The 26205-nt window shown below is 41.7% G+C and overlaps 2 protein-coding genes across 5 annotated transcripts in view; both read right to left on the reverse strand.

The window, feature by feature from the left end:
• Nucleotides 1–1407, reverse strand: part of BCLAF3 (BCLAF1 and THRAP3 family member 3) — a 35036-nt gene extending 33629 nt beyond the window's left edge. The window contains exon 1 of the mRNA XM_034060012.1: nt 1282–1407. The gene's annotated coding sequence lies outside the window, so the exon portion shown is untranslated. The remainder of the gene's footprint in view (nt 1–1281) is intronic.
• Nucleotides 1408–11255: 9848 nt separating this feature from the next.
• Nucleotides 11256–26205, reverse strand: part of MAP7D2 (MAP7 domain containing 2) — a 75793-nt gene continuing 60843 nt past the window's right edge. For 3 of the 4 annotated variants that reach the window (XM_031051002.2, XM_031051000.2, XM_031051003.2), the window contains exons 9-17: nt 19790–20025; nt 19308–19434; nt 17963–18167; nt 17719–17823; nt 16435–16488; nt 15730–15808; nt 14879–15065; nt 13449–13728; nt 11256–12884 (exon numbers count right to left, since the gene is read on the reverse strand). In XM_031051002.2, coding sequence (XP_030906862.1) covers nt 13479–13728; nt 14879–15065; nt 15730–15808; nt 16435–16488; nt 17719–17823; nt 17963–18167; nt 19308–19434; nt 19790–20025 — 1243 coding nt within the window. In that variant the 3' untranslated portion in view covers nt 11256–12884; nt 13449–13478. The remainder of the gene's footprint in view (nt 12885–13448; nt 13729–14878; nt 15066–15729; nt 15809–16434; nt 16489–17718; nt 17824–17962; nt 18168–19307; nt 19435–19789; nt 20026–26205) is intronic. The other variant, XM_031051001.2, reaches the window with a different exon arrangement.

Raw genomic sequence — 26205 nt, forward strand, 5'->3', positions numbered from 1 at the left:
CACACAACATTCGCTTTTCCTTGAGGCCCACAAACACAGAAGGTAACCAGGCAATTAAAATCTCCCAGCAATTTGAGTAGTCTTTGGTTTAAACCCTATTGCAATTCAAGAACCTGTACTGTATTTACAGGTGACTTGGAGGGTTTAAGAATTGCAGTAAAAATTAGGTGTTGCTGCTCTGGACGGAGCTGAGCCAACCGAGGAGACTGCTATCACTGATTCCTCTCAAGACACTACTGCTTCCTCAGATGTGTATGAATAATGGTGTATGATCAGCCAAACCAACCAAAGAAGTACCAAAAGACACAGATCTGGTCAAATCCAATTCATTTTGCTTTGGTTTGACTCATTCTGAATGTGAATTAAGCTAGACCAAAGACACGCTAAAAGCAAGATGTGACTGCTGTACAAAAACCTGTACTGCTCTAAGTTATTATAAACACACTAGCTGGCATAAATCTGTGTGTGACAACATGTAAGTTGCTAGGAACAGAGACTGCTGGTATTTATTATGCCTTGTTCACCTCAGAGAAAAACGCTGTCCTTACGCTGTCAGCGAATAGCAACCTCAGCCCTGCTCTGCTGCTCACGCAGGGGCCTCAGAGCAAAGGGCTTTCTGGAATCATCAGGACACGGGGGGCATAGTGCTAACAGCCCCACGGCACCTCTTTCCGCCTGCTCCATGCTTTGTTCCTGGCCCTCCCAAGCCCCGCTGAATGCTCGAGCTGAATGCTCGCATCGTGCCACAAAATACACACGCACTGATGTGCATATACATATATATATATATGCACACGTACCGACACAGGCACACACGCGGTGAGAGGCGAGCTACAGACACCGCTCCTCCAGGCCACCCAGGCACCAACAGCCCCAAGATGGGTCCAGTAGCCCACACCGCAGCACACACCGCCGCCGGCCAGAGCCGCCCGGATCGACGAGGTGAACCGCAGCGGCACGTCCCGGCCGCCTCTCGGGCCCGCCAGGCCCTCCACTGGACGCTGCAGGAGGCGGTGCAGCTCCGCGCACCACGGCCCAGCACAGCAGCCCCAGTGCCCGGCCCGCTCCTTAACAACTACCGGGGCGGGGGATGGCCCCATCCGGCGCCGGGCGCGCAGGCGGTACTGCCAGGGACAATGACCGCTACTGGGCCCCACGCACCCAGCTCCCGCTCCGCTACACGGGCCAGACCCCCCACGCTGCCGCGCCCCCGCGCCTGCCCAGGAGGAGCCTGACCAGGCCCCATCGAGGCCGTGGGGCCACCGCCAGCCCCACACTCACCGCCAGAGCTGCCGCTGCCTCCCGCCGCTCGCTCCGGCCGCCGCCGCTCCGCCCCGAGCAGGTGCCCGGCAAGGAGGCGGGGCGGGTCCCGACGGGCCGTGCCGGCCGCAGCTGCTCCCTACGGGCGCGGCGGAGAGAAAGGGCGGGCGGAGGGCGGGTGCCCCGGAAGAGGAGGGGCGGGCGGAGCTCTGGCCTCCCCCTATTCCCGTTCTTGGCAGCTTCCCCGCGGCCCCTCGCTCCGGTGCCGCGCCCACCACAGCCACCGTGAGCTGACCAAAGCCCAACCCCTACGGGTGGTGGGTGCTGAGCAGCTCCCTGCGGCCACTCCTTACCGGCCGGAGCCGTTCCCGCAGGAGATTCCGAGCTGTCAGGAGCTCCTCAGCAGGGAAGGCCAATGAGGAGCCGCCCCCTCCCAGGACACCTCCCACCAGGCACCTCTCGGCTTGGGAGCCGCTGCCTGCTCCTCCGGAGGACGGAGAGTGGCAGGAGCAAGGCAGCCCCGAACCACCGGAGTGTGCCTGAGGGACGCTGCGATCCCAGCCCTGGTCCCGGCCGGTCTGCGCCGCGGAGGGTCTGGCAGGAAGGGCTTGGTCGGAAGAATAAGATTTGTCCGGGGGCCGCAGTCATAGAGCTGGCAGCTGAGCCCCTGCGACGCGGAGCGGTGGGGAGGCCGCACACCGCCAGGGCCTTCCGCCGGCTCGCCTATCAGGGTCTGCTGCTGAGAGGCTTGAGGCGCTTTTAGCGAGGCTTCGAAGGGTTTTCTAAGGCTCCCTTCAAGTTCCTGGAGTGCCCGTGTGAGTGTGTGTGCCGCAGTACTGCAGCGCTCCTCTTCCGGGGAGATAGGATCGATCCCAGCGATTTGAACGCCCTCCCTTGAAGGCCCCTGGGATGCGCTGCCTTGATTGTCAGTCATGATACCCAGCAGGCCCAACGGGTTTGCTTCGGAGTGAGTGCTGGGTGAGTTTTTCCTTCAAGAGCTGTAAGCGGCAGGAGTACGTACCACACATACTGTAAGCGCTTTCAAAACAGGGTATCTTTTTATGCTTGAAAACCGTTTGGGAAGAGGTTTGAAGATCATGTAAAACTCCACGTAAAAGGAGACACTGACACTCTCAGGGTTACATTAGGTGTTCAATGTTGTCGGTCAAGGATTGTGAATACTAGTTTGCTGCACTGTCACAGCTCATTAGTGTAAGTTTGATGAGATGCAGGTACATGCTTTTGGTTTAGCTCAAACACAAATTGATGTTGGGTTTTTACTTTTACAATAGTTGCAGGAAGATGCGTGATACCTGATCGGTTATCAGTACAGCAGCCCAGCAGATGACACAGTGTAAGGCTTGCCAAAACCCAAGTCTGTCGGCATTATTATTATTTTTAATTTTTTTAACAAATAAATTTAAGCCCCAAAAGAGCCAGAATCAGCAGTCTGAGTTAGGGAGTCTTCACATTTCTGATTTATCTTAGAGCCATAGTGCTGCATTTACTCTGTCATCATACCATGGTCAACAGGGTGAAGTTTCTGCTGACTGCACAAAAACTGGAGAGGGAGGCGGTTCGGGGCTGCCTTGCTCCGGCCACTTTCTGCCCCCTGAGGAGCAGGCAGTGGCTCCCAAGCTGAGAGGAGCCTGGTCGGAGGTGTCCTGGGAGGGGGCGGCTCCTCATGAGCCTTCCCTGCTGAGGGGCTCTTCAGAGCTTACTGGTCTCCCCTTCCTTAGATGTACTTCAAAGAAGTGGTCTCTCTTTCCTCATGTTCCCAGCACCAGCATGGCCTACAACTTCATCTGTCGTTTGACTTTTAGCTGCTAACATCTCGCTGTCCTGCTTTTATAGGGCTGCTCTTTCAGCAGAGCATTACCTTCAGATCTCCATCTTCTCAACCTTGGTGGAGTTGCTGTAGATGGGACTGAGGGATCCCTCTTCACAGCTATAAATCCAGTCACTATCTTTGTCTCCAGGATCCTACTTGATTCTTCCTGGACTAGCTCAAACACAAGGAACCCTGTATGACTGCTGTACATAATAACTTCCTGCGTTCACCAACACACTTGGAAATTCTCATTACAGCAGTGTAAGACTATTTTTAAATTTGGTAGCAGTATCTTCTGAATTAAAAGGGATTGAAAAAAATATTTACTGAACTATTGGCATAAAAATATAGTGGCAGGCTGCACTGACCCCTGCTTGCTGCCTCTACTGTGCTGATGTTTTTGTTAATAGGAGCTTGGGGTGAGAACTGGGCAGAGCAAGCTAGATCAAGAAAGTGAGACTAAAGCAGGTGGATGCAGTTAATCTGCACCTTCCCAAAAAAACCTGGACCAGCTGGGGGGGGCTCAGCCAGGCACTACCAGTTTGGCAAACTTCTTAAAATACTGTACAGGTAACTGTACAGGTAGATACAGTTTCACTCTCAAGATTGGGAAAGTCAAACTAACAGAACAAAGATTTGGTTTTATTCCCTGGTTCAGCCAGTGTAGGGCTTTGCCTGTTCCCTGTGTGGAGGGAGACTAGTGTGAAACTTTATGTTTTATACTAAACAGATTGTCTCACTTGAAGCAAAAACTTGTCCAGAGCACCAAGTACAGACAAACCACCTCTGTGTGTGTATGAGAAACTTCTACATTAGATAAACTAAATTATTATAAACTTCATTATTACCCTGTTTGCTGCTTATTTATTTGCCTCACATGCAAATAAATAACTTGCCTCCTGATCCAATATACATTTATGGACACTATCCCAGTGGCTAGTAAGTACAAAAGGGTCTCAATGGTTGGGACTGTACAGTCTAAGAAAACAAGAGCTTTAGCACACTTTACAAATTAAATTAGTATTCAAAGCAGTGTCTGTTAGTAGTTCCACAGCATCATTATTCTCTGTCTCTAAATGGCAAAGGGTATTCTATTGCACAAGACTCAGCAATTACTGCTTATTAAGACTAATTATTTTACTCTATTTCCATGTTTTTTCTAATGAAGTATCATTCGAATAGAGAATAGCTTTCATATTCCTTTAATGTTTCATTTAGTAAACATTCCCTCTGGAAAGAGCATGGCTGCAGTTTGCATGCTAAATACCTAGAAATGATGAATGGAAGTCACCTAGAACTGAAGGGCAGAAACTAGCCCTCAATAGCAGACAGCCCTTTTGTACCTGCTCTTTCAAGGAGGCACTTCCAGAGAAACTGTGGCTGCTGCATCCCTGGCAGTGTTCAAGGCCAGGTTGAACAGGGCTTGGAGAAACCTGGTCTAGTGGAAGGTGTCCCTGCCCATGGCAGGGGGACTGGAACTGGGTGAATTTTAAGATCCCATGCCTCCAGCAGGCTTCACCACCACAGCAGCCAAGGCTCAACACCTGTTCTCCATGTAGGTGGACTAAGTAAATGAAATTAAAAGCTCTTTGTAGGTGGTGGGTTAGCTTGGTTGTCATACACAATTCATTTTGGTCTCTGCAGACAGAGCCCGTAGATGGCAATACTGAAATGGGAATAAGCACACTGGAGCAGCAAGACAGGGTCTGGTGGGGTCAACATCTGCAAAGGGCTGGTCCACCATTGAGAATGGCTGTCCAAGGGTAACCATGGTTTTACCAGCCAGCCATTTGTACTATCTAAAGGGAAATGTTCTGTTTGTACTTCACTATCTTGTGATGTCTCCTGCTAAGACTAAGATGGCTTCATTAACCTGTATCTCTGTTCCTGCAGGAGTTTCACATTTACGGTTTCTTCCACAGCTCACCAAACACCCCTAAGCCTTAGTGCAAGAGGTCCTTTTTTCTTTATCAAAATACTTTCACCAGACCACAAAGTATTTCTCCTGTCTTGAAACAAGAGTGAGCTGCCTAATACTCTGAAGGCACAATATTCATTATTAATCATCATAATCATTTACCTCTCAATGGAACAAAATTAGCTAAGCCTCTAAGTCCATAGCAAAGCTCTTTCTCTTACAGAAAAAGAGATGCTGGTGTTTAGGTCAGCTCCTGAGCTTGCTTGTCGAAATAACTTCAAATCTTCAATAGCTCATCCAGACAAGGCAAGAAATTGGTCCAGAATAAAGCGAAGAACCCCAAATTCAGTTGTAAGAACTTTTTTTTTTTTAACAGCTTTCTGTGGAACTGTGATGTTTTTGTCAGTCTAGGCTCAAAGCAACAGGTAGTGATTCCTTCCTTAGTAGAGGAAATAAGTCCTACATTGTTCAGCTTTGAAATTTAAGGAAAGCTGTAAAGTAATTGTTTAATTAAAACCCAAAGGAACATGACAGGTTGACTGACTGCATGACTTGTCTCCGATAGTATCACTAGATAACTCCTTCAAGAGAGCCTGTAGTGAGGCTGGGCTCTCATGATGTAATGCTGCCCATATGTTTTATTTATAAGGTTATCATGACTTTCCTGTAACAACATGTGAAAATGCGCTGTTGCCGCTGGGCGTACGGCCTGTGTAAACTCAGTAGAATTTTGGCAAAATACCAGTGAAAACAATCTCAGTGCATGAATTAACACCAATGTGTGACATAAATACAGTAAGAGGATTTTAAAATCAAAGGCTTTGAACCAGGCTTATCACCCAAGAGGCCACAGCAGATGAATTTGAGGAGGAAAGCAGAGGCACATAATGGCTGCATTTATTTGCCTGTGCAAGGGCTAGATCTTGGAAAGATAACAGGAGAAATTCCAGTGAAATAGCAGAATGAAAATCATGGAACTGTTTGTGTTAGAAGGGACCTTAAAGATCATCCGGTTCCAACCCCCCTGCCATGGGCCGGGACACCTTCCACTAGATCAGGTGGCTCAAAGCCCCATCAACCCTGCCCTGAGCCCTGCCAGGGATGGAGCAGCCACAGCTCCTCTGGGCAACTTGTGCCTGTGCCTCCTAACCCTCACAAGAAAGAATTTCTTCCTTATATCTAACCTAATTCTATCCTCTTTCAGTTTAAAGCAATTTCTCCTTGTCCTGTCCCTACATGCCCCTGCAAAAAGTCCATCCCCAGCTCCCTTAGCTGCCATAAGGTCTCCCTGGAGCCTTCTCCAGGCTGAACAACCCAAGCTCTCTCAGCCAGTCTTCATAGGAGAGGTGCTCCAGCCCTCTGATCATCTTTGTGGCCCTCCTCTGGACTCACTCCAACAGGTCCATGTCCCTCCTGTGCTGGATGTCCCATAGCTGGATGCAGGACTGCAGGTAGGGTACGAGAAGTCTGAGGAAAGATCAAATTTCAACGTGTCCAGCTTGACAGGACATTGTGGGCATAGACTGATGGTCATTTGTGTTAGGAACTTTAACTAATTATGTGGTAGTAAATATGTGCATAAGCATCTTAGCATTCTTCAGCAGCTGTTACATTCACCTATACTGCTTCCCCTCCCTCATTCTATCACTCATTTATATGCTAAATCCACCAGCAGCTCCAATTTGCTACAGGAAACTTTCTACTCTGAAAACCAACACCAGCCGAAGAACATCAGTATAAATTAACCTTGTGAAAACACAGGTTAGAAACACAAATGTTTCTTGTCAAAAGGAAAGAAATTCTGACCTTGTCTTCACCTGGAGAAGTTTTATCCATTTCTGAGCAGGATTATATTCACTGCCTGTACCAGTGGTGCTTTGTTGCTGTCCCCAGCACAGTACAGCACATATTCAGTCTCAAAAAACCTTCCTGGACTTTTTGCTTCTCTTCCAGCTGTGATGTGGGCAGTCTTTGTCCAGAAGCTGTGAGAACAAACTCATTCCAGCAGTCAACCACCAGAATTTATATTCCCTTGAATTTGTGTCTTTGAACTGGTAAGACGTTTATGAAAAAAAGGAAAAGAGTGAAAACTGTTCCTGATTGAGACCTCACACCAGGGAAATCAGGAGTAACTCCATAGAACATATTTGTTTAAACCCCCATAACTCTGCATATAAAAGATGCTAATAACAGTATTCAGACAGTGTTGCCATCTGTATTTTAAAAGAGAGAAATTACTCTGAAAAGGAACGTGTGAGCATAATGTTAATATCGTGCTACAGACATCGCCCTGATCCTTCTTACTGTGCTGCTTATGTATTAAGTTTGGTGAGAGTGGCTGTTATTTCTAGAAAAAATGAGGAAACACCATCACAGCAATTTCCCTGACTGTGAACATCTCTCACACCCATTTTTTTTTTCTCCAGCTATGTAATTTTATGTTCTTGGGTCCAATCCCACACAACATCAATCACCTACAACAAGGTGATTGACATCAAGTTATTCTCTTTAGATACAGCAAGAAGATATGAGTGATAATACAAAAGCTTCAGGTTTGGGCTATTAATGCAACTACTTCAAAAACTTATTCTTAGAGCAAGGACTTCCCAGAGCACGCAGCACATTACTTACCATTTCCTTCAATTCATTCAGTCTCCCCTGTATGTTGTTTTTCTTTTTTTTCTGGGAATCATTAAGGCTTGATTTCAGCAGGGATACACATCTACTTCTGTAAAGCTCCCAGCCAAACACCACGGACTAGTTTCCAAAGTATTTGTTTTGATCCAGAAAATTGCAGGCCTCAGGTAGTCATCAAACCCACTAGTTTAAAAACATCACAACCTCAGTCTTGAATCATTAGAAATGCTATAAAACATACACAGACTGGAGAACAAACAAGGCAACTGAGAAGAAAACAAGTCAAAAACTATCCTGGGGGTCAAGAAATCATTTTCTTATACTTTATGTAATTATTTTAAAAGCTTAAACATCCTTTCTCTTAGTGTTTCTGCCTGCAATTTGAAGGGCTTTTACACTTAACAGGTTGCTTCAACAGACAAGTTAAATTGGCCAGCTGGGTGAACAGCATCACCTACTCTTCAGCTGTAGGAGACCATAAGGATAAGAGAAATGATGGGATAAAAAAAGTGGGGGAAGAGGCAAACATTAGGACTTGCAGTGTTCTGGACTGATATTATTGCCACTAATAGCAGTAACAAAAATGCAGCTGAATAGCTTACATTTTCTGTATTTTAAGTGTATGTATTCTGCACACATAAAATGAATTTTAAACCTGTTTTTGTTCAGATTAGAATAAAAAGAGATAATTGCATTCAGTTATAACATACATTGTATTTTCCAGATTTTAGCATAGTAACCCCCCCCAATTTTCAGAATCTAATATTGATACTGAAAACCAACACCCCAAACATCAGGTAGCTGACACGTATATTTGTGCACACAGGCACAGAGGCAGCACAGGTAAACAACCACTCTCCATGTTGTTTTTCAAGGCAACCAATAGCTTGAAAAACATTACTCCAAAATGAGAGCAAAGACAGAGTAGTTTTCAGTCCCTACCTTGTTCTTGTATAGGGAGAGCATGGGAAGAAGTCCTGCTAAAAGCAGGAGGAGCAGCAGTTTATGTTCACTGATTCATTTGTGCCGTTTACAGGACAGTCTCCTTGTGCAAGATATGGACTGTGGCTTAGAGCAAACAAGAAATAGGCCTCACAGAGTAAACAGTCTTCAGCTCTTGAATATTAACCCACTTACATTTTAATACAGGAAAGGGACCACAGTTTAAACCTTTATGTGAAGGATGTCTGCTGTCTACTAGGGTTTCCAGGCTGCCTTGCAGCACTGAAGCCCCACAGGTGTCCTGGGACCCCATGCTTCTCTGACCAGCTGTGACTGGTGCTGAAGGCCACTTCACTACCTCAGGCACATGGAGTTGCGGAGCAGTGAAAGAGCTATGTCATGGTTTAACCACAGCCAGGACTAAGACCCACACAGCCACTTGCTCACTCTCTCCTGGTGGGATTGGGAGGGAATTAGAATAGTAGAAGTGGGGAAACTCGTGGGTTGAGATAAGGACACTCTAAGAGGTTAAACAAAAGCTGCATATGCAAACAAAGCAAAACAAGGAATTCATCCAGCACATCCCATGGTCAGGCAGGTGTTTAGACATACCCTGGAAAGCAGGGCTCCATCACGGCAATGGTGACTTCAGAAGATAAATATCATCACTCTGAATGTCCTCCCTCTCTACTCCTTCCCCCAGCTTTATATGCCAAGCATGACTCCATACAGTATGGAATATCCCTTTGGTTGCTTGGGGCCATCTGTCCCAGCTGTGTCCTCTCCCAGCTCCTTGTGCACTCCCAGCCTGGTGGGGTGGTGTGAGGAGCAGAAAGGCCCTGTAGGAGAAGGACCAGAAATGGTCTTTCTGTAAGCACTACTCAGCAATAACTAGAACATCCCTGAGTTATCAACATGGTTTCCAGCACAAATCCAAAACACAACCCCATGCTGGCTGCCATGAAGAAAATCAACTCTACCCCAGCCCAAATGCCCCACAGCTAATGCCTGAAATACAAGCAGAGTGGTGGCAGGAGTGCCTGAGCTGTATATACTGGTGAGGCTAGGAAGCAGTGAAAGCTTGTTTTAGAGGTGGCAGAGGGAAGATCCCCACCCCACGAGCCTGAGCAGCTATCTCTGCTATTTCTATTGTTTTCTGCACACATGTGATTTGTACAATTACAGGAGAGAGGACAGTTTTCCCCACCCTTCTAGCTTTTTATTGCTAGATGAAAATGCAGCCTCAGGTTCCAGATCCACCCCTCACTGATAATATTTTGGTTTGAAATTAACTCTCTGGGGAACGAGGACGTCTGCTCCAGGCCTCTGCTGAGGCCTGAGACAACCTTTTGAGACACCACAGAAAGTGATGCTGAACCTAACTAGAAAACTATTGAAAATATCGGTTACCTCACAGGTATTATTTATGTATTAGAAACTTACTTACAGTTATGTAAGTTATTGAAAATAAAGCATTAGTAAGAGTGAGATGAACTGTCCCCACAGAAAGTATTAATATACTTCACAATAAAAGTAGATCTTTTATTTATGAAGATATTATTAAAAAAAAAGAAAAATATATTAATTGTAGAACATTTTCCCCCAGTATTTCACTAGACAACTAACAGCAGCTCCAGGCTGACCTCTTTCTAAGCAGCAGCACATGCATGGAGCTTGAAGCAAAGTTTAGCATTTATGACACAGGAACCCTTATGGAATACTCTTGCACACTAAACAGAACAGTGCCTGTTGACCACAGCTCCTAAGTTTTCTTTTCCCTGTTTTCTCTGCCAAGTAAAACCCCAGAGAGCTGAAGCAGGGGCTGTAAGCTGGCTTGCATATTGGCAGATGCTACAGTGTAGAAGCCCTCATTAAGGTTCTTCTGCCAACTGTCCTGGGTTCAGCAGTAGCAGTCATTTTTCTCCTTAGTAGCTGGTGCAATGCTGTGTTTTTGACTTTCAGCCTGGGAACAGCACTGATAACACCAATGGTTTTAGTTGCTGCTCAGTAATGTTTACTCTGACCAAGGACTTTTCTGAGTCTCACGCTCTGCCAGGGAGGAGGGGAAGCCGTGAGGAAGCAGAGGCAGGACACCTGATCCAAACCAGCCAAAGATGTATTCCATACCACAGCATGTCATGCCCACTATACGAACTGAGGGCAGTTACCCCAAAAGGCTAGATCGCTCCTCAGGTTGGGCTGGGTAGCAGTCGGCAGGTGGTGAGTGGTTGCATTCTCTTCCCTTGTTATCTCCCTTATCATTATTATTACTGGTGGTAGCAGCAGTGGTTTGTGTTATACCTTACTTACTGGAGTGCTTGTATCAAAACCCATGGGAGTTACATTCTTTCGATTCTTCTCCCCATCCCTCCGGGAGCAAGGGAATGAAGGGGGGAAAGTGAGCGAGTGGCTGCATGGTTTCTGGGATGCCAGCTGGGCTTAAACCACAACACCACCATTCTGCATTTCCTCAGTGTATTGGCAAAACCTCAGAAAACAAATTAATATATGGCAAAGGAAACAATGGTGAAACATTTTAAGGCTCTAACAACTGCTCCTTCATTTGGTATTACACCCTCCTTCAGAGGACACCTCAGAATAAATTAACATACATGTAGTTTTAAATTAGTCATGTTTTTGCTAGGAGTAAAAAGCACTGAGAAACAATTAGATTCATAAATGAAAATGTATTTCACCTTTATACATGCTATACAGGTCATGCAAATACAGAAATCTACAGGTTATACAATGACACCATAATAAAATATGACATTAGTCAAACAAAATGTATCACAGCAAAACAAACTGGTTTTGTTTGTTTACTATTTAGAGAATACATGAAGGGATAATTTGGAAGACACATGCTACAGCTTACTGCACAGTCAAAAGGAAGTATTTCTCTGAAGTACACTAACATAAACAGAGCTGGATTGCTGTAGGTATCATTTCTTTACACATCACACATGATGTCATCGGTTACTTTCCCGTTGCTGGCTTTAAAGAGCACAAGAACAGGGCTACAACTGAGCTCAAGCTATGCTGTGAACTCCCTCACAAGTGGAAAAAAACCCAAGCAAAAAGAAACCCACCCCCCAGGTTTTCACATCTTTTGTGTTGGTGTCCAAAGAGAGCTGTATTTATAGTTTATTTTTATATGAAACTGGGCAAAAGTATTCTCAAAGCAGCACAAGATCCAGCATAAAGTTATCATAGCTCACCTGCAGAAGTAAAATTAATACTGTATGGCACATAATGGCTAGACGTTATACATCTCAATGTGACTTTTTCCATACAGATGCTTAGAGAATGTTAATGGGGCTACAAGTGTTCCCCGTGTGTGCCTTGGCCTTTGTATTTCTGCTGCAACATTCAGATGTTGTTTTGCTGCTGACTGAATCATGTTTTGTAAAGGCTACAGGAAGCCAAAATACTTCTCCACATGATAGAAAGCCTGCTGGTATTAATCAAGTGTCTGCATCTTCAAAGACTAACATATAATCTCAGCCCCCCGACCACTCATCACTTGGATCTACTACAGCTATACTATATATATATATATATTAAAGGATTACACCAGGCGTTTTGCCTGCACTGTTTACAGGTGTTACACAAGTATATTTTTAAACACATAGTTGACAGTTGCTCCTGAAATAATTAATATTAACCAATAAGTGCTACTAGTGACTAAAAGTGTCAACATAATCATAACAGGATAGTTCCCACACTCCACAGTCAGTGAGAATGTTCTTCTGATTCCAGAAGTTGTATATCTTAAGCCTCTTCAGGTATAGTTTTGAACTATACACCTGCATAAGAGTTGCCAATAACTCCTTATTAGAGACAAAAAAAGACAGGCACAAAACTTAAGTCCAGTATATTATTTCATTTCAATGCACTGTGGGCAAAACTCCTCATTATTTACAAGAAAACGATGTCTAAGTGGATGAATGATAAAGTTGAGGGAAAAACTCTTTCAAAAATAAAATGCACAGGTGTCACAGTGAGGTGTTGAGATGAGATTTAAATTAAAAGAAGTAGTAAGTGCTTTGTTAGCAGCTAAAGCTCAAATTCTAATGCACACTTGAGTCTTCCCTGAAACCATCACACCTCTGGATCACTGGTTTCTACCAAAAGCAGCCAGTTATTCAACATATTCCCTGGGAAGACACAGTTGTAGTCAGCGCTGATTATTTGAAATCCAGTGCTCAAGGACTGCAGAAGCTCTTTCAAGTGACAAGCTCATATTTTACTGTCAGTAGCATCACTGGGATATAGCTCCTCCACAAATTGCTACCTCTGTCAATTAAAAAAAAAAGAGAAGAATACGAAGTCAGCTGTGCAAGTTAGTGACCTCAGTTTTGTAATTTAGAATACGCTCTCTCAAAAAATATAGTAAGGTGTCACTGAAGCCTACTATGCTACTTTACAGACTTTCCAGGAGAAGTGATTCTGCACCATGCAGTAACTATTTACGGGAGCAGAAAAAAGTAAGCAGGAACAATACCATTTTCTAGGCTGGCCTCACTTCTCATCATTTTCTTCATACAAATAGGCTCCAAAGACTTCCAGGAAGGGTATTAGTAAAGAAAAAACCCAACTCTTTCCACTATATTCTGAATGCATAAAGGAAATGTTTCCATTTACCAGACATTTTTGGTTGCTAGGATATGCTCAGTTTGCATATGATACCAGTTTACAGAGAGCTGCAAATATGAAAGATTACACTGCATTTAAATACCTAGGAGACCAGCTTTCTTTCTCTCTCCACATATGCTGTTTACAACTGCTATATTTTTCTGGGAAGCTCATAAGTAATCACAGCAATTTATCACACCTAAGATATTTATCTCAATACTGTACCTTTATGTGTTCTGCTGAAAAGAGAGGCTGTCAACAGATAGAATTAAGTGTATTTTCTTGTCCTGGACTGTTAAATCCCTCAATCAAGTTTTTGTTACAGTCATCTAGGCTAATGGTATCACTAGACATCTTGGAGTACGTAGCTTGGCCTGTGAAATCCAAGAGATCTTCAAGAGCTTTGGCATTACTTGTCCCATTCTCATCCAAAGAAACACCAGGCATGAGTTCATTCATGGGTGAATATTCAGGGATAGAGATTAGCTCTTCTTTTGAAACTGGGCTATACAGAAGATAAATGAAAGGAAGATGGAGAATAAGAGGTGTGTAACTTTTCACTGAGCAACAATCAAACTGATCTTCTGACTGTTCAAAACCTAATACTTATTTTAAGGTCAGCTGCAACAAGCCTCTACCTAGAATACACCCCTGTCCAAACGAAAAGAACTTGCCCTGTTTAGAATGGAAGGCCATTCTTCATCTATATTCCTTAAAGATCAAGGTTTGTGGTAGCTGTGGGAGTCAACTTGTTGCCAGATGAAGTCCTGGATGCAAACATTATCAGCAGGTTGAACAAAAGAGTTGGATAAACATGTGGGTAACACAGCCATCAGTGGCCAAATCAGAGCTGTACCCTCCAACATCTCTAATATAACACTTCTGTGTGGTCTTGGATTGCAGAAGTGGTGGGCTCAGGTGGTGTCCCTAACTAGTTCTTCCTACTGATGCTCTTGCAGACCAAATAATGGGCTATATGGACTTCTGGAGTGTGTCAGTAGGGCATTTCTTATGTATTTATGCATATATACTGGAAATACTGAAATACTATGAGAGGTTCAGTTGGCTTACTGGTTAAGGAAAAAACATATAAATATTTTAAATTCAGAGCTAAGTTTCTTGTTGCAGCCTTAAATTGTCAACTTTGTTCTTTCCTGCAAGTTCTTCCATCAAAATTCAACAGTATTTAATACACACAAAGTTATTTATTGGTTTCTATACATCTGTTCCAGTTAAGAACTTAAAATTTTAAATTCATATTTCGTTATTCTGTTTGCATGGAGGGAGAAAAGTTTGTGAATCATAGCTATGCAGTCTTGAGACAAGTAAGCTAATGGTGATATCAGAATGCTATCTACAGTAGCTACTTTCACAGAACAATCTGAAAGGTTTGGGCAAATATGTATGGAATCTGTAAGGAAGGACTACAGAAGGATTTCAGAGCCTCCCACCCTGCACCAAATATGTGAGTGAAATGAGGTTCTGCTGACTCATTCGCACCCTGACAGGAATGGAGTACAGCACAGTGGACACCTGACTGCCACACTGTGAGGCAGGTGAGAAGTAAAGCAATAAAGTATTAACAAATGACATGGAAAACTTTGTACATGTCTAACATGAATTCCATGATTTGTATTGGTAGACATAGTCTGTACCTCACATCCATGGACTGAACCTCATCCATTGAATCTTCCATGCTGTTAAACTTCCCATTAACAGCGTCCAGCTGAGTAAGTCCAGGGGCTGACTTTAATCCATTAGCAACTACATCTTGGGAAGGGATTACAGAGGCAGCACTTTCTAAACTTTTACTTTTCAGGCAGGTTGCCAATCCATTGATCTCTATAAAAGAAGGTTAGAAATTGTGACAGGAGCAACTTCTTTATGTAAATAGTTAAAAAACAAATCACAAATGCTTTTAAGTTATAGGTCAAGTAGAAAGGAAGATTGACAATGCAGCAAGATTCATCTACGACTCATCATATGATACTGTCAATCCTCTTTTCTGTTCATTTATATTTGAGTAAATAGGAAGAGGATGTTTTATCTTTTATATCATATACTAAAAGACTTTGTCTGGGGAAGCAAACAAAATACAGATAAATGCTAGATATGTATATTTTATTTAATAATTATTTAAATACATATGCTATTTTTGTAAAGTCAAATTAAATGTAAGATTTACAGCAAGCTTGGCTGTGTGCAAATATTTTCCACTTACAAAACATGAAGGCAGATTGAAAAAACCAAACCTACTGGCAAACTGGAACTTCTCATTTACAGAAGTGCTATGTCAGGTACCAAAATGGAGAAGAGCCTTTTCTCTACTTAAGTGGCAAAACAAAGCAAAGCCTTTATTTTCTAACATTGGTCACTAATGCAAAAGTAGTCGTTCTTTTCAATATGAAAGCAAAATAGCTGCAATAAGACACAGTGCTCTGCCTGAGATTACAAAACTGAAGACAACTAACTGTGAAAACAGGTCAAAAAATATGGCAATTTTCACCTGGCTGGTTGAGAACAAGGGCCTTTGGTTGCCTTTCCACATTCAAAGTTGATGGTACCTCTGGTTTTGTCTCTTCCTTCTGTAATCAAGCAATGAGTCAACTGTATGAATGATGAGGGACTAACCTTCGTAGAACTGATTGGATTCAAAACTTGTGAGACTGCCCAGGGCGGTTTAATGTTACTGACAGCAAGAGAGGATTTTCTTTTTCCTTCTTAATTAGGCATAGAATTTTATTTTTAACATCAAAAAGAAACATTCTCTGAAAGTAAACAAATAAACAGTTTCCTTAGTTGAAAACCTGACCATCACTTTCAAGCTGGACATGATTGCCTTGTTCTCAGTCTCACATTCCTGGCAGATTTAACATGATAGCTCAGTAACTAATTCATTGCCTGGTACAAAGAAGGAGAATATGCATCACAGCAGCAAAAGTACAGCTCCAACATCCAGGAACGAGCTCTTGACACCTTTCCAACAGTGAGGAAGGCAAGTTTGTAACAGTTGCATAAAGCTATTTCTGTAGCAGCAGCCCCAAATAACTGTGACACAGCTACTGCAACAGTCATTCTGTTTGAAATACAACTAAAATTTAGGTGTAGAGTGTAGGTAAGTATACCTAGAAACACAGAAATACTCTAGAGCTTAATTTTTACATATTGGTAATAAACCAAAAGAAACCTGCAAACACACACTGTTTCATACCTTTATTTCTGGTGTTTCACTCCTCCTTGTTCTCTTCATTATTTCATCTATTCTCTAGAAATCAGAATGAATTGGAGAATGAGAAAGCAGAGAATGCCAGAGACTGACAATGGAGGGAAACAAAAAAAGAAAAAAGAAAAAGAAAAAGAAAACATTTTCTCTACTGCCATGACCTCATCTCTGCTATCTTGAAAAAGTGAGAATAAATAAGAAGAAACAGAAAACAAAAGGTAGAAAACACCTGGGAGCTGGCTTTCATATCTCAGATCTCACAGAACATGACTTTCTCAGTAGATGCAATTTAGAGACAAACATTTTAATCAGGTGTTTGCAGTTACAAGTTGTGCTCGGGTCTGGAACAAGACACTTATTTAAAACTAACAGCTATTATTTTCATCTAGCTGTTTTTCCAAATAGTTCCTTTAAAAAACTGGTACCTCAGAATGGAAGAGTAAAATGAAATACCTGACATTATTCTTGCTGGAAATGCAGAAGACATTACCCTACAATACTTCCTTTTTTTCTTTGTTGTTCATTTAAAAATGAAAAACCTTCCCAACAAATCTTGTCTCTTTGCACTACTGTGAAAGGAAAACTATTTCAGATTTAAACACATTTTGGTTTGGTATTCTAATCTGCAACTGCAACATGCCTTCAGCTCAGCAGCAAACAGCTGGAATACAAAATAACATATTGGAACAACATATATGGAAAGATGACTTTCTTATAACCAGACAGAGCTTCTGCAGCTGTTCACTCTTTTCTGGCAGAGCTGTAGATAAGGCTAATTTATGCAGCTCCAGCCCTTTCCTTGGGAGTCGGTGGCCAGACAGCCCTGCTGCCTCTGCATAATGCAATTAGAGACAAGCCAGGTGGGAGAAAACCTGTTTGTTAATCACATTAACTTTCTCCATTAATGACAGGGAGATTTTGTTGAGTAAGTTTTAAAGCAAAGTTATGTTCCTCAATAGTCTGTGATGTTCTGGGTTGGGCGGCAATCCAGGTTTGCCTTGGCATGCCATTCTCTGTTTGTCTCAGGCAGTTAACTTTGTGGGTAGAGGCTAATTCTGTGTTTGTTCAGTACCTAGTAGAAAACCATTTGCCTCAGGCAACTCCTCTTTGTAACAAACCTTGATGTCCATGTTCCCCTAACATGCAAGCAGCAAATAGTAAGTTATGCATAAACATCCATCCAGATTATTATTTCTAGAAACTATTAGGTACTTTCTGGGTTATGTATTTAAACAAAAAATGAAATAATTATCTTGAGAAGCAAATATCTACCTTCTTCCGCTCCAGTCTTTCTTGCTCGATTTGCTGCATGATTTGCTCCCTTTCAAGACGAAGCTGCTCAGCTGCCTCACGGGCTTTGATTTCTGCTTCTTCCCTCTAATAAAAATGTGTAAAATATGATAGGGCCATTATTTATTTCAGGCATATTACCAGATGCTATAAAGTATGTGTATAGATAAATACATGTATACATATCTATGTATATGAAGTTTCACATTTGTGTTTGAGATGGTACCTGTTTCTCAAGTTTGGCCTGGAGCTCTTTTTCTTGTCTTTCCTTCAGCATTTGTTCTTCCTCAGCTCTTTTTCTGGCTTCCTCTTCTGCCTTTTTCCTAGCTGCTTCTTCCTCACGTTGTCTTTCCTCTTCCTTCTTACGAGCTTCTTCCTCTAGACGAAGTCTTTCTTCTTCTGCCTTTCTTTTCTGTTCTTCTCTTTCAAGCCTGCAAAAAATGTAACAGCATGTTTAAAAGGCAAAATCTTGTTTAGCATGAATTCTATTGTATGTATGGCACACAATCAGCAGGAACTGACAATATATGCATCAGCATACATTTTCATGAAAAATGCCAAGATACAGCAAGGAGGTTGAGCACATACTCAGAATTCAGGTTGCTATCAAGCTTTTATTCCAATCTTGTTTTCACTGCCTAAAATATTTCATAAAAATTATAATTTCCCTTGAAAAAACAGGTGTGACCAAAGAAAAAGAAAACATTTCCATTCTAGTTTGAATTAGAGCTTCAAGAATAAAAGCAAGTTTCAATAACAAAAACATCCCTCTTTCCTTGTGCTTCATACCCAGAATGTAGATATCTATAGATAAGCACGTACTTTTTTTCCTTTGTTTCAGCTAAAGATCAACAGACTGGGTGAGTAGCAGAAAACAAAGTCCACAAAACAAAGTGGTACATTAGGAAGAGCGAGTCTAAATTCTACCTGTATTGTTCCCTGCCCCACTGGGGGACATCATGCTCCTTTGTCACCACATGCTAGAGCTGTTGACAAGTGATTATTCTTATCCTTGCATATCATGATATAAGCCAAACCTGCAGGCACTGGTGATCCCCCACCCCCATGTTTGCAATAGGAACAGAAAAAGTTGAATTTAGACACGTAGTTAGTGATTCACAGGGACTTGAACGAAGGGCATGATCTGCTGACACTTGCAACCAGTATCCCATGTGGAAAGCAATCTAAAAGCTTGCTCCCAGAACAGACACAGAATTTCACTACTTAGACACAGCAATCTTCATTATGCCCACACTAAAAGCCTTCAACCACCTACACCAGTTGAGCAGGTTGATCTGTTGAATGATACAATGTCCACACTGCAGTGTAGACATTGGCGAAGTATTCGGATGAGATTGTTCAGGCTTCTCAAAGAGGCCAAATTATTATTTTCTAACTTCACTAGTCATGAAGACTGCAAAAGACACTAATGAATTATGACTCTGAGTTGAAAGACATTAACACTTACATGCAAATTCCCACATTGATTCTAAAACTACCCCAGTTTCAAGCATCTTCAGTGATATGGGTTAAATTATTAGATAATAATTTTCACAAATCAATAGAGATACCTCTCCTGTTCTTCTCTCTCCTGTCTCTCTCGTTCTTCTCGCTCTTTTTGCAAGCGGGCCTGTCGTCTTTTTTCAGCTAGAATTTTTGCTGCTTCTTCTGCATCAGTTGTTCCTACCATGATCTTCCCTAAGACATAACAACCAAGGGTGGAAAGTTAGGCAGGGAACAAAGAGAGTGCCCAGAACTTCCACATTCACACAGATGCTGAAATAGGCCTGGTTCATGCATTCCAAAGGACACCTCAGCAAATATGGGATAGGTAAGGCCATCCCTGGATTTCAGCATTTTCACATCCTCATAACAAGTTTTTCATGCATGGGTAACCCTGGTGAAAACTATTCATTTCCTGGTTACAATATCTACTTTTACACACTCTCATGACCCTGTGGCTGAGAGGCTTCATGGAAGGAACATGGCATCACTGTTTAAGAGCCTCATGGACCCACGATATCTTCCAATATATTCTAGCAGTAGGACTCACCTTCAACATTTTCAGTCTTTCCTGCAGAAGGGACATGTTTCTCTGAAGCCATCTGGGCTGCCTCATCAGTGTGTGCTCCTGGGGATTTTGGATGACTGACATTTTCTTTCTCCTTGTCTGCTTTCTTTTTAGGAGTTTCCTGGTTGAGATTAGAAGTGGCACGATGCTTCACAGGAGAAGCTGGATATTGTTTAGTATTTTTAGGAGACTGAGGATAAGTCTTTGCAACTGTCCTGCTGAGGGAAAACAAAAATCAAAGCAGGCCATATGTTACACAGCTAGGAATCAAACTCCATCATTACATATACCTTTCCTCTCTCTTGTCTTTGACTACATAGGAATATCAGCTGTTCTGCACAACACTGCATAGAAACTATCTGGATGCAAGCAATTGGAACCTAAAATGGAGGGAACTGGCATGCAAGTGCAAATGATTACAGAGAATTCTCATTTTAAAAGTCCAATGCTACTGTCCAAGTTGTAGGCAAAAGACATAAAACTATAAACTACTTAAACCAGTTATTTCTGCAACAGCCATTTCATAACAATTTTGTCAATATTATTGTATTCAACAGCCCTTCTCAACATTTAAAGTAAAGTTATGGCTGCTTTCTGTCTGCAGAAATTACGATGAGTTACAGTGTACTGCTTTCATCTGACTACAATTTTGTCAAGCAGTCTTTTTCTAATAGTATCTGATTTTCCAAAACAGCACCAAATACTACTGTGGACAAAGGTAAAGCTGGGTACCGCAAAAGGAGACAGAACTGACAAAACCATTGTACAGTCAGTTCTGCTGTTTCAGTTCGTGCTTTCATCAGCACCAGCACCACAGGCTCAATGCTCAAAAATCAGCCTCTGCAACCTTCTACAGGGCTGCACTTGTAATGATAGCAATGCACAGCAACAATGCAGCCAATTGCTCATTTGGCTGCTGCACACCACAAGTGAAATAACAACCCTGAAGTCAGTCCTGGGAAAGCAGAAGGGCAAAGATATTTGATATTCACTGAAAACAGATGCACATTAAAGAGAATAAATTACCAGGAAACATAAAACTACACCCAAACACCATTTATTATTTATGTAACACCAGTAACGAGCACGAAATACTTGTAACATTAAGAAAGACCAGGCTGTGCAACTAAGTAGTATGGAATGAAAGAGATTACAATCTTAAATAATGATTTATGTGAGTCTCATTGGAATAAATAATCTTACATTAAAGTGAACATTACACGTGCAGTTTTAAGTTTCCTTATGGATATGCAATTATGATCCAAATGTATTATTTTTCACATAATCAGCTAGGTTGAAAAGAGCTTTATGATTGATCAAGTCCAGTCATTACCACATGACTGCCAAAGGCCACCACTATATCACTGAGGGCCTCATCTATACAGTTTCTGAACACTTTCAGGGATGGTGAATCCACCACTTCCCTGGGCAGCCTGTTCCAATGCCTGACTACCCTTCCATTAAAGAAATATTTCCTAATATCCAATCTATACCTCCCTTGGTGCAGCTTGAGGCTGTTTCCTGTTTCATCTACACAATATGGAGTTTCATATACCATAACATGCTTTCTGGACTGTATGCTTATTGTGGCAGACCACAGGCATGAAAAGCATGGACAATGGCTAAAACTTAATGGACTGGAGTGGCAAGTTTTGTACAGCTCTAACTATAGCATTGTATGGCCTGAGACTATTATAACCTGAACCACATTTGCACCACAGAGTAGACAATAAAAATTAAATGCCTTTCAACTCCACAGAAATTCATGAATTCAGCAGAAGAAAGGGTTATTTACTACCATATTATGCTGCATTTGAAAGAGGCTGAGAATACCAGAATATAGGAAGCTCATTCAGAGCTGGTGGTCTGTGGGCAGGAAGACTGCAGAGTATTGCACCACTGGTACTTTCTTACTCCCACTGAAGAGCCATCAGACTCCAAGGCTGGTAGAACAGTAGCAATCAAGTAAATTTGAAGTTCAGCTCAGGCACCCTCTGTCTGCAGGCCTGGGAGCTCCCTGTCAGCTCAGGCCTTCACCTTTGGTCCTTGCCTGAGCTAAACCATAGGTAAGCCTGTTCCTGGCCCCTTAACCTGCTGATCCTGCCCTGTCCTTGGACCTGCCTCAGTAAGAGCTTTGCTGACTATCACTGGACTCTTGTCTGACCTTCGTCACCATCACCAGACCTGTCCTGGTCATTTCTTCTGTCTGCTGTGGGATTGGGTCCTCTGGGTGAGGTTCTTGTCCTTGTCTGCCCTGCTGGCACCCTTGGCTTCTGGCTCACTCTGCCTTGCAGGGCAGCCTGACAGAGACAGGCCTTGGAAGATGTGTACAGGCAAGACTGTTCCCAGGTCTTGCAGAAAACAGCAGTGGGAGAAGTCAGTGAGATTGGCTGGTGTTGAACAAACCCGGTTTTAGCACTGTCTTTAGTTTTCTCTTTAGAATATAGTTGGATTCCCAGGCCCTTCAAAAATCAAAGGCAGAGATTTTAAGGCCCCACCTGCATACGCAGGTCTTGTTTGTGCTTCACCATTACAATAATTTCCAGCTGCATTTCATAAAAATATAACGTGTAAATAAAAATCCATAAACTTTTTTCTTACTAATCTGACACTTCAAAACATAGTCCCTTCTTTCTGTCTTTGGTTTATATTTCCAACTTCACCACACATCCCTTGCAAAGCTTTTTATTTAACTTGTTTTGACAAGAGGAGCAAAACAGGCTAATAACCAAGGCTGAGTCATTTTCAGTATTAGCACAGAAGTAATTGTTCTCTAAGAAAGGCATGACAATCACATTAAAGAGGTGGGTAGGAAGAAGTCTAGTCATGAGAGTTATGCATCTTGTACTGAATAGGAATTAGAGCAGACTGGCTGTACAACTTACCTGTTGGACTAGAAATTAAATGAACACTGTTTTCCCTTTTGTATTTTAAACATATTGTCAACGTAGCATTTTTAACACAGGTGGAACTGTTATGAGAAAAAACATTCCTCCTGGTAGTATTTAAAAGATTCAACTTTTCACTAGGCAGGGTCAAACTTAATTCTGAAGACAGAAAACCAGGATTATTAAGGGAAAATGTATACACACTTGCATAGGAGTCTCCTTAGGTTTAAAAACTGTTTCATTTTTGCCTTGGGAGAAAAAGAAACGGATGTTATGAAACCCTTGTAAGAATGCGGGAACACAGAAGTGTGCTGATGAGGAACAGAATTAAGACGACAAATTGCCGAAGCCCAAGAAGTGGGAGCATGTTAGTTGCCTGAAAGTTCACTCATATCAGTCACTGAATTTTACAGAACACAAATACAGGAAACATCTTCCTCTCTCCAGGAGGTCTTTGTTTTCTCACCTAAGTGCCCTGTGTTGACAGGGGCAGCAGCTTGTAAGAAGCCATTCTCATCATGACCTCTATATGCATTTCAAAGAATCTCTATCAGGTCTGAGGACCAACTGGTCCTTAAATCACACGGTTCCTACTTAACTAAAAGAAGGATGCAAAAGAATGTCTCAGGAAGAGTGCAAGGGGTCTGAACTTACTTTTGCTAAGCAGAGAAAATAAAGTACATGTAGTACATGAGTCAGAGGTCACATCCTATTTTGTCCACAAACAGCAAGGGAGAGAACAGCATGCTGTCTTGAAAAGCCAGGTACGTGACAGGCTACTGGTTACAGCAGTTCAGAAGGCTGACTGTAAATCAGAAATCTGCAGCAATACCAGAGCTGCATTTTTTTTTCCTCTCTCTCTTAATTCAAGAAAAGCTCTGCTATAACCACACCAAGCACTAGTATGTTCTCAATGCTGCTTTCTGAGATTCCCCTGATAAAAAACTATTCCTGGGTTCTCTATTGGGGTATTGGGCATTGGGTATTGGTACTGGGTTCTCTCACTCCATTATCTGTAGTATTTTCTCAAAAGCAGTTTTCTTTCACTTTTGATCCTTTCTAGCCAGGAATAGACTAGTTTGCCTCTTACACTTCCTAACAGCACAAACTCAGCATAGGTCTATAGGATAGTTATTTTGATAGCTGCATTATTACAGATGTTTTCAAAATCTTCAATTGTCCCATTCTCTGGCTACCTGCTGAAAAAAAAAATCAAAATAGTCTTGATCCAATATTCTTTCCATTGTTTCATCTCTCCAGGGCAAAACAAAGCTCAAGAGTAGTAAATGCAGCACATATCAAATAATGATCTAAATAAAATCTAAAATTAGGTCACTGCAGAACACAGCAGCTACTGCCATGAAGAATTCACCACACGCAAACACCTTCCTAGTAAGTAATTTTTTGCCCGTTTCTCCTTCTCATGTGAGGTAATGCTTTGGCAAAAAAGTGTAACACTAAACATTCCATTTTTATTCACTAGCTTATGCTATAGCTTACCTGAAGACACTTAAAACTAAATCCTATTTCCTTGATTCAGTCATGTCCCATTGATTTCAAAGGGAAATCACCCAAAGACCTATGAAGGACACAGGCTTTATTGCTTTGCCGATCTATAAGATGGGACACTTACCTATTCTCTGAGAGATACTGCAAGAATAATCTGATTAATATATAGATATTTGAAGATGAAGCATCAGAAAAAAGTTACCAAAATATGGTATTATTGATCTTGTGAAAGATCTGAAGAGCAGGAGCACTTTATACAAGCAATATCCGATAGCAATTGTAAAAATAAAATATAATTTCTCAATTATCCCAGCTCTCTAATCCATTAACTTTCATCTTTGTCAGCTGATCCACACTGGATTCAAAGCAAAAATTTTTGGTTTCTTTCTTGTGTGACATTTCTTGATATATTCACTTTTTCAAATATCTTCAAGCGTTTAATTCCTTCCTTGCTTTCATAGCTTATCATATTTCTACTTTTCAACTGTTTTCTCCTTCTTAGGTTCATATTTGTTCACTCATTTTTTCTAGATATTACATTTTTGGGCTGATCTGTTTTTATTTCTCAGTTAAATTTGTACCTTCAAACACTTATATTTTATTGATATACTACTGCAAATCTATCCTGACATCAATCACTGTCTCTCTTTAGGCTGAAGTATTATTATCTTGTTTGAGCCTGTTTCACTTACTTTACCATGATAAAGAGTTTCTAAATTAATAATTAATGAAATAATATATAAAGAAGATAAGCAACTACAACACAAAACAAGATGACGACTGTGAAGAACTAGTACCTAGAACAGTGCCAAGAAATGTCAAGACACATATTTTTAAGAAAAAGGCATACAGCTAATTACAATTTAAAGCACTGGCTGTACTTGATTCTTTCCTCAGCAGCTTTTGAAGTTAAGGTGCTATGCAGGATCACTAACTACTAATGCCATACAATATGTGTTCTTATTTCTTCCAGGGTATTTTTTTGGCCATATGGTGTGCTGGAAGAAGAAAGATTAAACTTGTAAAAGACTGTCAGGTTTGCAAGGAGAACGAGCATTTGTCTACATACTCAATCACATTAAAAACTGTAAGTTCCACAGTTATTTTTAAATTAAAAAGATTATAACAATCTAAAGGAAGGTTCCAGAAGCCTCACTGCCTATACTTAAATCCATTGACCAGTCAGATTGTCAGCTGGCATTTGAGTTGTATGAGGAAATGTGTCATTTTTATATAATAATATAACATGGTCATCAGAATGCCTTTTTAAATTTTATTTTAAATTTCTGAGGAGAAGTTTCGACAGTGCTCAAGCAGAACAGTCTTTCTGCAATCAGTAATAAACATGGATTTAAACTCTATCCACTGTATCTCTTATAAGGTCAAGGAGGGTATTCTAATTGAGCCATGTTAAGATTAAATACTCAGTAATACATTTCCGGCAGTGGTCAGGACCAGATTCTTTTGAGAAAGAGAGGAAGGGAAGAAGAAAAAAGAAAGGATAACTAATGCGGCCCACAATCATAGAGAAACCCTTCTTAATTCCTCCATGCAGCATCTGCTTCTTCCTCTAAAAACAATAGTTTATATTCCTTATAGGCATGAAAATATTCTACTATAAATAGGTTCTCATAATTTGCACCTCTGAGAAAAGAGTCTCCACCTTTGCCTAACCTTCTATGGAAATTAGTGCTACAAATTAAGACTGGGCATGCTTCTTTCACGAAGCTCTACACTGTTTGTTTCACAAAAGCTTTTCCTATTTCCCCGCCACCAGATGTCTCTATTATGAGCTATGGTAACTTTTTCAATGTCTGCTCATCACAAACTGCTTCACTCTCAGTTATCAATTTCCCATCAATCATTTTGTTTAACTGAATCTCTCTTGGGTATGTCTTTTATACTGGCTGAGCGAACCAAAAGATGCGTTCCAGACAGGGAATATCAGTACTTACAGAATAAGACATTTTTGTAGCTCAGACTTTTCTCTATACATTTTGG

The sequence above is a fragment of the Melopsittacus undulatus genome, chromosome 2 (assembly GCF_012275295.1).
Source record: "Melopsittacus undulatus isolate bMelUnd1 chromosome 2, bMelUnd1.mat.Z, whole genome shotgun sequence".
Taxonomy (NCBI): domain Eukaryota; kingdom Metazoa; phylum Chordata; class Aves; order Psittaciformes; family Psittaculidae; genus Melopsittacus; species Melopsittacus undulatus.